Source organism: Gadus morhua, chromosome 10 (assembly GCF_902167405.1).
Source record: "Gadus morhua chromosome 10, gadMor3.0, whole genome shotgun sequence".
Classification (NCBI taxonomy): Eukaryota; Metazoa; Chordata; class Actinopteri; order Gadiformes; family Gadidae; genus Gadus; species Gadus morhua.
The window spans coordinates 25,387,159-25,400,802 of NC_044057.1; the positions used below are offsets into that span (position 1 = coordinate 25,387,159).

The following is a 13,644-nucleotide window of genomic DNA, read 5'->3' on the forward strand; positions in this document are numbered from 1 at the left end:
TGAAGATGGACTCATTTTAGGAGAGGTTTGGTGAGGCTGTTTGCCTGTTCAAACACATTTACAGTCCTTCTCAAAGACGGTCAGATGTGGAAATGGTGGCGTCTCCTTTAAAGCAACAGCGTACAAATTATATCATCTTCCGCATCACGAAGCACCTGCTCTGCATCCACTCTGCATCAACCATTTAGATTCATTAATAACACAGATATCCTTTTTGCCGGAGGTAGTAACTACCGACAGGAGTTCTTCATGCGTTGCTTTTCGTGTCCAGTGCCCCCTGTTGGTCAGGCGAATACCGCCTACGACCTGACTGAGACTTTCTGTCTTTACGTAAAAGACAGTCTCTCTCTCTCTCTCTCTCTCTCTCTCTCTCTCTCTCTCTCTCTCTCTCTCTCTCTCTCTCTCTCTCTCTCTCTCTCTCTCTCTCTCTCTCTCTCTCTCTCTCTCTCTCTCTCTCTCTCTCTCTCTCTCTCTCTCTGTATCATTTATTACTAGGCTTGCTCGCTGTTGCTCCAGCTCCCCAGGCAATAGTCCGGGCTAGCTCCCATACAGCTCGGGCACTGGGGGAGGAAGCCATTCGTCTTCTCTTGGTGAAGAGGGCCAGGCCTGTTTTGTTTAGCTCCCCTCGTGTGTAAGGCAAATGTAGAAGAGGGTGTGTGTGTGGAGTTCTAATTTTCGTTTTGGGTAAAAGCTAGTATTAGGAAATTGTTCCTTGTTTCCATTATTGTTGGATCTGGTATGTCTGTGTGAGCATGTGTGTTTGTGTGAATGCGTGCATGTGCGTGTTTGTGTGCGTGTGCATGCGTGTGTGTGTGTCTGTGTGGGTCGTTCTTGTGTAATGAGGCCTAAAGTGCCTGAGGTAGGAGCTCATGTTGTGAAGACGAAGGCGTCAGTCTTAAATGTGCAGATAAGACCTGAGCTGACAACGTGACATTGTTACCGCCGTCAAACGCTCAACCTGAGGAGACTCCAGTCCCACCCTGGGATGGGCCTGATCCCATCACTGGTTCTTTCCCACAAGATTTTTGAAGACTATGGTGGGGGGCTCGTGATCTTCTAGTGGGACCGAGGGCATACCCCCCCCCCCCGGGGAGAAAAGATTGAATTGAATTCATTTAAATGCATCAATCTGGGGAATTTTGAGAACCAAAATATGACACATCAATTACTGACTAATTACTTACAAACTGATATGAATGTTGATGACACAATGTAAAGGGTCATACTAAATTTAAGAAAAGATGAAAACAAAAATGACTAAAACTCAGTGCTGAGCCTTTATACCACTAGTTTATTATTATGATTATTATTATTAATACTATTAAATTCATAGACTCTTACACAAACAGCTGCCCTTAATACAGACTGCTGGGTTTAACCCAAACAAAGTAACGCATATGTCGAGTTTGTCTTTCTTTTTTGTCTTTTTTTTATATTGAAAGTAACTATTTCGGCCGAAATTAGACTATGGCTAGAATTAGACATAGTCTAATTTCGGCCGCAATAGTTTCATTCTCGTCATTGTGTGGGAAACACTGACTGCAGCACTGTGTGCACACAGTCAACATGCAAGGACACCACCGATATGGTGCACCTTGGGGGAAAGTTTAGATAAGGGTGGATTAGTACAAACTTCCTGGTCGCCGTCCCCTGGGTTCTGTGTAGAGGTTATATCTGGTGGGAATGGGCCCGGTGACAGTCAACCTGCTTTCGTATGCAAGGGGAAGCGATGTCATGGGTTCAAAGGGATTCTGAGCATCTGTTTGACAGCACGCCGCGCCCTTTGACAGGGCCGCGACAGCATGTATTTTTCCAGATCATGGCTCTATAGTATCCTCATCATTATTCAGACAGCAATGCCTTTGAGCTGGGCTGTACAGTTCAACCCCTAGTGTGTGTTAATATACATGTATGTACGTACTATCTACGTGCATAGTATATATGATTGTGTATCCATACACATTCATTCACATTCAACATCTTTAGGCCTACATGTATAGATAGGCCTAAAGATGTTTATCTACTGTGCACGTATATTTAGACGTTTTATACACACACAGAGAGCAAGAGGTAAGGACACAGAGTTGGGGAGAGTCAGACGGACGGAGGGAAACAGGGCGAGGGAGATATAGAACGAGAGAGAGAGAGACCGCGGACAGACAGGAAGGGGGTATGAGTCACAGACCATGTAGGGAGCCTGAGCCGTGGCTATGATATGTGGCGGGCCCGGCCTATACAAATGTAATGAGGATGGGTGTGAACCGTTGACCGACAGATTAGCGGTGCGGGTGAGTGTGTCTGTGTTAGGCTGCTACACGCCGGCCTGTTTGCGCCAGCCTGACTGTAATCAGTGGCTGACTTTTGGAGGGCCCGGGCCTGTTAGACCCGTCAGTCGGGGGACGTTGGGTTTCAGATGACGGCGCAAACATGGTTTGCAATCAGATTGCTTACGGCGTCTTCTAGGCCTTCGGTCGCCGTCGCTCACTTCTCACAGTCGCAAAATATCATCTTGTCTGGCTGAGCCCCGCATATCGTTTCAACACGTTATGTTCAGTAGCGAGAAAAGCAGTTTTTTCGTGCCGCTACTCTAAACAGCTGAACTGTTTCTGTTTATATGTTGCATTGCTTTGGGTTGGGAATGAAAAGTTTTCAACACGTCTTTATAAAGTGATACCACAGCTTCACAACCTGGCCACCAGCAACGGGCTGCGTGACACCGCGCGTCCTCTCTTTCTCCAGTAGCGGGGTTGTTTATAACCTGTTAACGCCTTGATTCATTCAATTACACCATAATGATTGTTGACATAGTCATCATTTAGCTTAAGTCATTAGAAATAATGAACAGGCCAGTAATGGCTGTGAAGTTGCGGCCCACTAATGGTGTCTTATTGTTAGACTTTGGGCGTCTACGCGTCCTACTGGAGAGTCCAGTGTTGCTTCATGCATCGCTGGACCTACAAACTACTTTCTCTGGACTTTTCTGACTTGTTTTGTGGTCCGAGGTAGTCAATGAGCTGCTTCTTTTATAACGGCACAAGCTATCATTTCCATCCCCAGCAAATTAAGGTTAAGTGTTTTGTTTTGTCATTAAAGTTGTGACTTTGTTAAGCGGGTGACTTTGATAACCCTGCTTCTCAAACCAGTGCTGCGGTCCCGACATCGGCCGGAGGAAACCCCCCCCCTCCCCCAGTGCTGATCACATCCAATCAGGATTCAGTTGCTCAGAATTCAAATATTTTGATTTGAGCTTGAGCAAGTTAGGGTTACGGCAGGTTGAGTTAGGGAAAGTGCGGCTAGTCAAATGAGCGGGTTGGGTGGTGGAAAGGAACAAACTCGACCACGGCAGGAAACGGACAACATGTGCGTTGAGGAAGTTTAAGAGAGGAAGTGGGTCAGAATGCGTTGCCTCATCAGGGGAAGGGAATGTGAGACAGCTCTTACATCGCTCTCAACTACTATAGCCGTGGTTACAGCCAGAACTGAGATTGTTAGTGTTACATACAGTGCAGTATTATCACATAATGCTAATTAATTTGGACACTTGACTGCTACAGAAAGCCATTCAAGCTGAGATACAATTCAAATGTACAATTCAAATGTAAGGTTATAATTGTAAAATGTATCTAAATGTATATCATTATTTCATGAATGGACGTTGGGTTGACAGTTGGGTTTCCACTCGGTCAACATTGATGGAAGGTCTTCCCCCTTCTGTTTTCTCCATTCAGTCTCTCCTGTTTAAGCAGTTGTCTTTATGCAAACACAGCTTGTTTTACGCTTGTTTTACGACTAACTGTTCTTTACAGTCTGTCGCACTGTTGATGTTGACAGAGACGAAAAATAAGGTTGGGATGAATTAACTTGATTTGTGTTATAGTACATTTAACATAGAACAATAGTATAATGCATGCGTCATATATTATTTTGCATCAGTCCACTACTGTATATTGTTGCGCATCTCACTTGGCAGAATGGAATATTAAAAGCACACAGAAGCACAGTATGTGTGGCTATTCCAGACGAGCTGTGTACAATCGAATTCATTTTTCACACCGAAAAACAGCCCGCCCATTCCTATCGCCGACCGAGATCCCAAAGGAGAGAGGGTTGTTCTTTTGAGGAGATTCAAGACTCCTCTAGTTAAGCCCAATTCCATCAGCGCCCCTCCCCTCTCAAACCACGTCTGTGCCACCCCCCCCCCCCCCCCCCCCCCCGCACGCGGACAGTGCTCGGATCCTCAGACACTGGGAGATAACCTGGGGGCAGAGCTGTGCTCTCGCTAGACGCCGGTCACATGACGTCTCAGCGGCCGGAGTAGAGCCTCCGACATCCCAGTCCCTCTCCCAGTCCCTCTTCTTCGTCCCAGTCCTTCTCCCCATCCCAGTCTCTCTCCTTCATCCCAGTCTCTCTCCTTCATCCCAGTCTCTCTCCTTCATCATAGTCCCTCTCCCAGTCTCTCTCCTTCATCCCAGTCTCTCTCCTTCATCCCAGTCTCTCTCCTTCATCCCAATCACTCTCCTTCATCCCAGTATCTCTCCTTCATCCCAGTCTCTCTCCTACATCCCAGTCTCTCTCCTACATCCCGGTCTCTCTCCTTCATCCCAGTCTCTCTCCTTCATCCCAGTCTCTCTCCTTCATCCCAGTCTCTCTCCTACATCCCAGTCCCTCTCCTTCATCCCAGTCTCTCTCCTTCATCCCAGTCTCTCTCCTTCATCCCAGTCTCTCTCCTTCATCCCAGTCTCTCTCCTTCATCCCAGTCTCTCTCCTTCATCCCAGTCTCTCTCCTTCATCCCAGTCTCTCTCCTTCATCCCAGTCTCTCTCCTTCATCCCAGTCTCCCTCCTTCATCCCAGTCTCTCTCCTTCATCCCAGTCATTCTCCTTCATCCCAGTCCCTCTCCCAGTCTCTCTCCTTCATCCCAGTCTCTCTTCTTCATCCCAGTCTCTCTCCTTCATCCCAGTCTCTCTCCTTCATCCCAGTCTCTCTCCTTCATCCCAGTCTCTCTCCTTCATCCCAGTCTCTCTCCTTCATCCCAGTCTCTCTCCTTCATCCCAGTCTCTCTCCTTCATCCCAGTCTCTCTCCTACATCCCAGTCTCTCTCCCAGTCCCTCTCCTTCATCCCAGTCATTCTCCTTCTCCTTAACCCCACTCTATCTCCTTCCTCCCTGCCCCTCTCTCCAAAGTGGCCGTTTTAAGGAATTGTAAACATCGGCCTTTCCTAAAATACCAGGCCGAGCCCCCCCCAGACCCATGCCCTTTTAAAGTCAACGTAGTCCGCTACGCAGCTGGCTTTTTAAAGTACAAAAGGAATCTGTTTTTTTTTCGTATTTTTTCTTTTTGTGTTTTTTTTTTTAACCCCCTAAATATTATTCAAAGAGGATCGTCTTTATCTTTTAAAACCTCAGCATTGTCTAAAGCACAGTGGACATTGAATCAGTGTAGTGTGTTCACAAAGTGGTACTTGAGCACACGGATAATGTTTTGTGGATGATTTAATAAATTCAATCAGCTTGTCACTGATCCAGTTTGCAAGGAGGAGTAATGCACTCCTATCTCTGTGCATTCTAGGTTCTGTTTCAGGAAGGGATGCTTTGTGTGGGTTTGTGTTGAGGGCCCGTTTCCATAGCACCATATACGTGCATATGCATGCACGCAACTGTGTTATGTGAATGAAGTCTCCTACAATATGTGTACTTCATTCACATCCTCTGCATTGGGCCTTCAGTGTGCAGTTCCAGCCAGGGTCCAAATCAACGTATAACATGGACTATGGATTCATTATGTTGTCACAATAAACAACCACTGAAACCGGTTAACGGTAATCCACTGTTGTTTAGAGTTTGTTTCAGTGCTCTCATTTTCCCATTAGGGATCCCTATTCAGATGAGCAAGAGCACAGGATATAGGCTGTGTGTCTCTGGTAATCCTGTATGCAGGCCCTCAACCCAGTCTTTTTGCTGGAGGGAACACTGGTCTGTTTCATGGGAGGGAGTTGGAGAGGGATTGGCAGGCGTTTTGAACCCTGATTGGATCAAATTCGCACACTGCTTTAGTCATAAGTTTCCCAAAGATGATGTCACCTTTTATGTGTGATATGTGCTAAGGGACTGTTCGAGAAGCAGGCAGTTGACATCATTCTTAGTGAGCTCACTACATTCTCTGCTATGCATCCGGCCTTAACACATGGGTGTGTTGTACTGTAGTTGTTGGTGTAGTAACAGCAACAACCATTTATGTTAGGAAAATAACATCTTCTTTGAGGGCACTTGCTTAGAGACACCTTACTGTTTATTTCCGCAATTTAATCCATTCAGCGAGGGGATACTTCTTAGATGCTTTATCTTAAAACGGTAAATAAGAGAGTTTTGTATTTAGATAAAAAGCACACGGTGGATCAAATAAGCTCTCTGCAGTGATAGCCTCCCTCCCTGCAGTAGACCAGTTTACACATAACACTAATGGCGTGAAGTGCTAGGTTGAAAAAAAGTAGTGAATAGGCCCTTCTTATAATGGAGCCATTACAACATAGCGTTGACCTTTAGTGGCGCTGTCACATTTTGTATTAATTTGGAAATATATGTTTGACTATAAGCCGTTATGACCCAAATTGTACAGGTAAGGCCACACATTCAGTTTTCATTCAGTGTTACTCTAATAGATCAAACGTACAAACCAAAGAGAATAAGCACAATTATGCATGCATATAATTAGGTGGCATTCCTCTTCGTTTCTTGGACTTTTCATGTGCAGATAATTTATTGCCACACTGTGCTGTTATTAGGCTCATTGTTTTCCATAATTAGGCCACTAATTGCAATAACCGCAGGAAACAAACCCGGCAATAGTTATTCGTACATTTCCCATCCCCTCTTTCTCGCTTTATTACCGACTACATGTCTCCACACCGAAATATCGTCTTCCGCCGCCACCTTTTGCTGTAAACCTTAATTGCTCCTCATCATGCCCGACGCACATTGTGATTCTGGCAGCGTCTGGAAATAGTCTTCCTTTGCATATCAAGGCCCCTCAAGCCATTACATTTCTGCCAACACCAAATGTACTTAGGATTGCCTATGCATGAACAGGCACAGAATGCTCGCCGTCTTCTCCATTCATCCCACATAGTTAGCGAGCGCCACGCTATGCTGAGGCCGCTTGTAGCGACTAACGGTAACACTGACATTGCAATTTGCATTGTTTGTCTTAATGTTCTGTGAATCTGTTTCTTTCAAGGGCTTACTGTGGGATTCTCTTCTCCTCGCTTTAGTCCTCTCTTTCTAGTTTTATTTATTTATTTGCGCTGCTGTTGAATGGATCTAGGGGAGACTAACCTTGTGGTGACGGGGATTGTGAGAGCGGTGCCCTTAAAAAGCACTCTACCTGTGATAATTCCCACTCAGAATGTTCCCGGAGTGTCGTAAAACAAATACCAACAGTTGTTCTGCTTTTTCCCCCCAGAATAGTTTCCTAGAGGTCCTTGAATGTTTGAAAGGCAGAAGGCGTCTCTTCCCTCCACTCAAACTACTCCCAATGGGCTGCACTGGCATGACAAGTCTTGTGCTTTTCTCTAACAGTTCAATACAGAAAGCGAGGCTTTGGCTCACTCACTCTGACTCATATAACTAGTTTGACTTGGATGAGAGCCCGTCGGCCTCTTTAACCCACCTGTGTGTGTGCATTGTACCAGCATGGAATCAGCCCAGGCTGTGAGGGAAAGGTAATAAACAGAGGACAAGACAGGAATGAAAGGAATCCCCTGACAATTGATTCAACAAGGTCACACGCACCCACACACACGCGCACGCACGCACGCACGCACACACACACTCTCTATTGAGGATTGGTCAATAAAGCATTCTACCGGTAGCCAGCTTGGACTATTAAAGCTTATGCTATCTGGTTAAGCTTGGGGTCCAACAGCAGAACAACACGGCTTCTGTCTTTATAATGAATCGTGGTTTCGTTAGACCTGTTGCCTGTCAACTGAAATGAGGGAGGACGTATCCGGCTCAGAATATATCTGGTGTTGCTAGGATCCTAGAAGTGTGTGTGTGACATGGGTGAAAACAAAACATTGCAGAGCCTAGCGGTAGCATCTTTCTGAACAAGGACTCTGATTTATTCTGTGGCTGACACTTCACATGACGCACCCGGCGCTGCCTCTAACCCCCGTCTGACAAGAAACCGTCAACTCCTCCTCTTCTTCATATTTATGTCGTTTTTATGGTTGCATCTTTTTGTTTTGGTACAAATATTTAGTAGTCTTAGCATAAGCTTTGTCTGAGTGACTATTACCCAATTGAATGAAAAACGAACAAACCTGATTTGACAGTGACACCATACGTAACCCTATTACCCATGTTGGAGCAGTAACATTTATTAGAGTTTACGTTCATGGTGACTATTTTGATTATTTGTAACAAGAAGATTGGCTACTACAACAACAATGCTGAACGGGTAGAACATAGAGAGTCTTTATTCCTAAAACATAAAAGAATGTATATTTACCCAACCTATCTTCTATTTAATTTGAGCAGATATTTATAATCACAGACAGGTGCCTGTGTGTCCCACGTCTCAGTTTGTCTAATCCACATCAGCCCTCCATAGATACAAACTACAAATGAGTCTGCCATGACAGAAGGGAGAGGATTGTTTTGGCTGCCGAGGCAGTGTTAAATGGTTGTGTTGAAGGAGAGATGGGGAGCATCCAGGATTATTGATGGTTAAAATGCAGATAGGAGGCCTATGTGGATCTCGTGTCCCTGTCGGCTGGCTCTTATTGCTAGGGGCCTCAGGACGGTGAGAGTGATAGCCCTGAGCTCGGTCTCAGCAGTATCCAGGTGTATGCTGGGAAATGTTTTTGAGTACATTATTTTATCTTTTTTTAGCTAATTTACTGTACGGTAATGCATTATATTTTCAGATATATTGTAGTGGTCCTGTTCTTTTTCCTCCTACTCTTTCACCTTGTATACTTTTACTTTACTTTTTACGATGTAAAGGTGATCCTGCTTATTGAGTTGCTTTAGTTGACCCTTATCTATTAATTATTTCAATAATTATCGAACCAATTGTCTAATTCTATATTATACGGAAGTTATAATAATTAATACAAATAATCAAAAATAATCACTTGGTATTAATACAAATAAATTAGATTTGTTATTCTGTATTAATAATTGTTATTACTTTTAGCAGTAGAAGTAGTATTAGTAGATAATGATAGTAGATTATAGTAGCAGTATAAACTAATTGGAGCACAGAGGGCACCATCAACACAGGTTTCTAAAGTAAGGAGTGTCATTTGGAGAATTGTCTATTGGTTGACTATGGGCCGCGGTTTAATGTTCATTAATCCTCTATTTATAAAACCCTGATGAATCAACCCCCCAAATGATACAAGCATTCTGCAGAAACAACCATTTGGAAGAGGAGGTATTTGAGCAGATGTTCGGCAATGGCACGAGTCGGCCAAGAAGCTTTGGCACCCACCAGCAGGGCGGACTCCCAGTGCCAGCCATAGCTCCCAGTGATCCACTGGCATTATTAAAACTAAATAAATTTGACACGCTTTAGTTTGGTGCTTTGTTTTAAAACGTTTTCAAGAGCAAAATAATGATTAACTTGATTGATTTTAAGATTGTCACGAGTTTGTCACGAGTTTGTAGACATTTTAGTTTTAACCGCAAAACATTGGGTGTAAACCCATGAGAGGCTAATAATAGTGATATTGAGTTGATTCAATGTGGGGGGTGGGTAACATTTATTTTATAAAATGCCCCCTGCTGGTTTGTTTTAACAGGACCGGGTTCTCTGGGGATACATTGTAGTGAGTGTCGGATGTCATTATGGTTAAACCTAAACCCGTAATGATTAAACCTTAAAAGTGAGCATTGCCAAATATGCACACCACTAAGATTTGGTCCAGCCCAAATTAAAACACAAATTGTGAGGAATTGCTTTGTGTCTAGTTTTACTGACCTACATAGAGTCATTACCATGTTTGATTAAGAAGGGACCCAGAGCTAATTTGATTAGGTTATTTAGAAGAATATGTGTTTGGTAATAAACATTTATTATGTAAAAAAAAAAAAAAAAGTTTACTTTAATAACCAGGAGACGCCCAGAGGACATCCGAGCTTAATTGTTTGATGTTAAATTGCATTGCTGCAGTGTTGCCCAAACTAATGGGTAGGGATAGGCCCTCAAGTCAAGGTAATTTACCAAACAGGGACTGGATTGTTGTTAAATTGATTAGAATATTTTAAGTACCGCCGTTTAAAATTCAGTCACTGTCAAATGAAGTTTTATGCTGCAAAAAAAAACAATGATGAAATAATGAAAGCTTACATTGGAAATTCTAAAGTTTCCGTGTGTCCGTGGCGGTCCTTTCTGTCGTCTCAACGGCAGACTCCTTCGAGACTCGTGGCCCACGTTCGTCCCTTGGCCTGTGGTTTGGAGATAGCACGTCAACAACACATTCAGGCCGCACACGCAGAGACCCGGCCCTGCCGCTCCCCTACCCTGTTAGTTCATCAGCGTTTAGAGACGCAGAGTGACGGATCAGACGTCGGAGGGTATTCGCTGGTATTTGAGGGTATTCCTCAGCGCAGGGCGATAAAAGAGCTGGCTGTGATAGCAGGGGCCTGGGAAGCTCTGCCACCCAACCGGCAGTTTCCAGATATTAGAGAAGGGGTAGAGAAACACACATCGGCAGGCACGCTTTATGGCTGCTAGCTCGGCGTCTCCCTGGCCATTAGCCCCTGACGCTACAGCATATGGCAGGGTGTTGCTGCTGCTGCTGCTCCCAGACCGGGCCTGTTGCACAGCGCGGTCCGCAGCGCAGCCACAGGGTCCAAAGCAATATGCTGTCACATTGTGTGTGAAATGAGGAGAGAAACGTCTGAATCCAGGGAGGTGTTTCCTGTGGTCTGGTTCGGTGAGGGTCCAGAGAGGATGCCTGCCTGCTCTTTGTTATTTAATTTTCGATCCGAGAAGGAAGCCGACTGGGGATGTCCGTTGTTGTAACGTTTTAATGAACTGAAATTAATGTTTTGTGTTCTATTTATTTTGTTGAGTTTAATTCTGTCAATATTGCGACCGCGCACACACACACACACACACACACACACACACACACACACACACACACACACACACACACACACACACACACACACACACACACACACACACACCGAATAACACAGTGCTATATCAGAGTTCCAAATATTATTTTGCACAGCATGAATCAACCATCAGATGCTTATGCACCAGTTGCTGCCTGCTTGGTGACTTCATTCCATGGTGGGCTTTTATGCAGTGGGAGCATAAAGGGAATACACTGCTTATGTTTTAGTTATGTATATTTACAGGGAATTCTAAAATTGTTGTGTGTGTCAGGTGGGGATGTTGACGCTGACACACACAAACACACACATGTTTGTTTACATAGAAACCAAATTTCAAAATTTCCAATAATTGAATTATTAATTTAATTGAATAATTAAACAATTTGTTAAATGCGTGAGGCGTACACATTGATAAAGCATGCGTCATCGTGCTTCATGAATGGGTCTTCATCTTGTGTGTTTGAACAAGACCTGAACAGACGCTGACTGTGACAGTAGTCACGTAAACAAACTTCTCTGGGCTTACCTTCTGGTGCTGGCACTTTGAGTTCTCACCTGTCTCACCTGTCTCACCCTCCCTCCAACAGAACATACACATAAAAACATTGGCTGACGACATGGTAAGGGTTCCGTCTCCTGTGTGTGTGTTACCATTTGTTTTGTTTGCAAATCCATTTCATTTCATCTCATCTCCCTTCACCTCACCTCACCTCATCCCATCCTGCCTCATCGTATTGTCCCCTCCTCATGGCTCAAAGCCATGAAACGTTGGATGTGCCCGTTTTATTAATTGTTTGCTCACTGACTAACATCACATGGTGCATGCTGTTTGGTTTAATTTGCCTTGCTCAGTAAATATTCGTTTTAGCTCTTTTATACTAGATTGTTGCACTGCATTCATAATACATTTTCCATCTACTAATCGGTAACTTGAACTTGCTGAAACTGATATGTATGAAGGGCTGACGGTACCGATTCAACCGTTTTTTCTTATATACACTAAAACCCTGAGAATGGATTTAATATGCATGTCTTTGTCTGCAAAAGTAAACAGGATGGTAAGTAAAGGAGAAAACGATAAAGGATAATTAAATGCATCACACTCGTTTTTTATATTAATTCAGAAATGTAGAATGATGTGTTTGTTTATTTTATAAAGATCGTTGAAATGTGTGAGGCAGAGATCTGTCAGGTTTTAATATTGCGATATACGTAGATGCTATAATCTCTGTAACAAACAGGTAAGCCAATTGAAGGAAAGGTAGTACGGTACTAGTTAATGTAGCCAAGTTTGGCTCTGGGCATTGTTATCGGTTATTAACCGTACGTACTTTGAGTGTCATGCTCAAATCCTGTGTTATTTCTTTAAAAACTGGTCGAATCCGACCCATCCACTCTATCAGATGGTAATGCTGTGATGATGTCTTCCGCCACACAGCGAGACCGGCTCACTAGTTTCCGTAAGGCGGGTCTGAAGAAAGAGAAGCCCCTGATTCAGCACTCGACGGACCTCCAAACCACACCCACCGAGATGCCCCTGCCTCAGCCCCTGTTCGACGACCGCTCGCTGAACCTCTCGGAGAAGGAGATCAACGACCTCTTCGAGAAGATGATGGTACGTCTGCGCCTCCTTGTTTACATGTGCTGAATGGGCTTTTCGGATGTGCTGAAGGGATCTGTGTAAGGTGTGGTGAAATGGCGCCAACTAGTGGCGACCCTCATGGTTGACACGATGTCGGCTTCCCATCCAGTTTATGTCGCTTCAAGACTAGCCTCATATCGGTTTCTACCCGATCGATTCTCCTTCCAGATCCATTCCGCACATTTCTTCCCTTTAGGAACGCCACATCGCCACTGCACATGGGAAGAACGCAGAAGTGTGTGCGGTTGTCCTTGACTATAAATTAACCCATGTTCCGGTTTAATTTAAGACCACTAATATAATTGTTTAAAAAATTATTTTAAACAAAATCACAATTATTGCGAATCTTGCTCTCTTAGTATGCTACTTATTAAAAACAAAATGAATCAACAACGGTATAATTAGTTTCACCCAGTGTATCAGTTTGTTACTAAAGTGAGTGTTAGCAGCCAGGTCAAACCTTCGAGTTGAGGAAATGTGTCACATTTTCCTTGCCCGCTTGTTGTGCTTTGTTCGCCGTAAAGCGAGAGGCATTGCACATGGGCAGCACAGCTCTGGCAGGAGTTTCGTATCTGGATGTGACAGACCCAGAGGAAGTGGGGAGGCCTGTTTGGGTTGACCTGGAGGTCAAACCCCACTGGAACTGCACACACACCTCGTATACGCCTTCCTTATCAACACCTGGCCATTGAATGCACGTTCTAATCTCCAGTGACAGTATATTCAAGACCCATCTCCGGTACACAAGCCAGAATTAGTAACAAGATTAGATCCGTGTGTTGATCAAAGACGAGGTGTCGCCGCAGCCCGGGTGAAGGGCGTAATCATCAGAGCGTTGTCAGTTCTACCTGGAGGAACGTGAGCCGCC

At 44.3% G+C, this 13,644-nt stretch overlaps 1 protein-coding gene across 1 annotated transcript in view; it reads left to right on the plus strand.

Moving 5' to 3' along the window:
* Positions 1-13,644, plus strand: part of diaph2 (diaphanous-related formin 2) — a gene marked incomplete in the record, with an annotated part of 364,953 nt that overhangs the window by 4,105 nt on the left and 347,204 nt on the right. Inside the window, 2 exon segments of the mRNA XM_030368457.1 lie at positions 11,722-11,754; positions 12,573-12,749. Coding sequence (XP_030224317.1) covers positions 11,722-11,754; positions 12,573-12,749 — 210 coding nt within the window.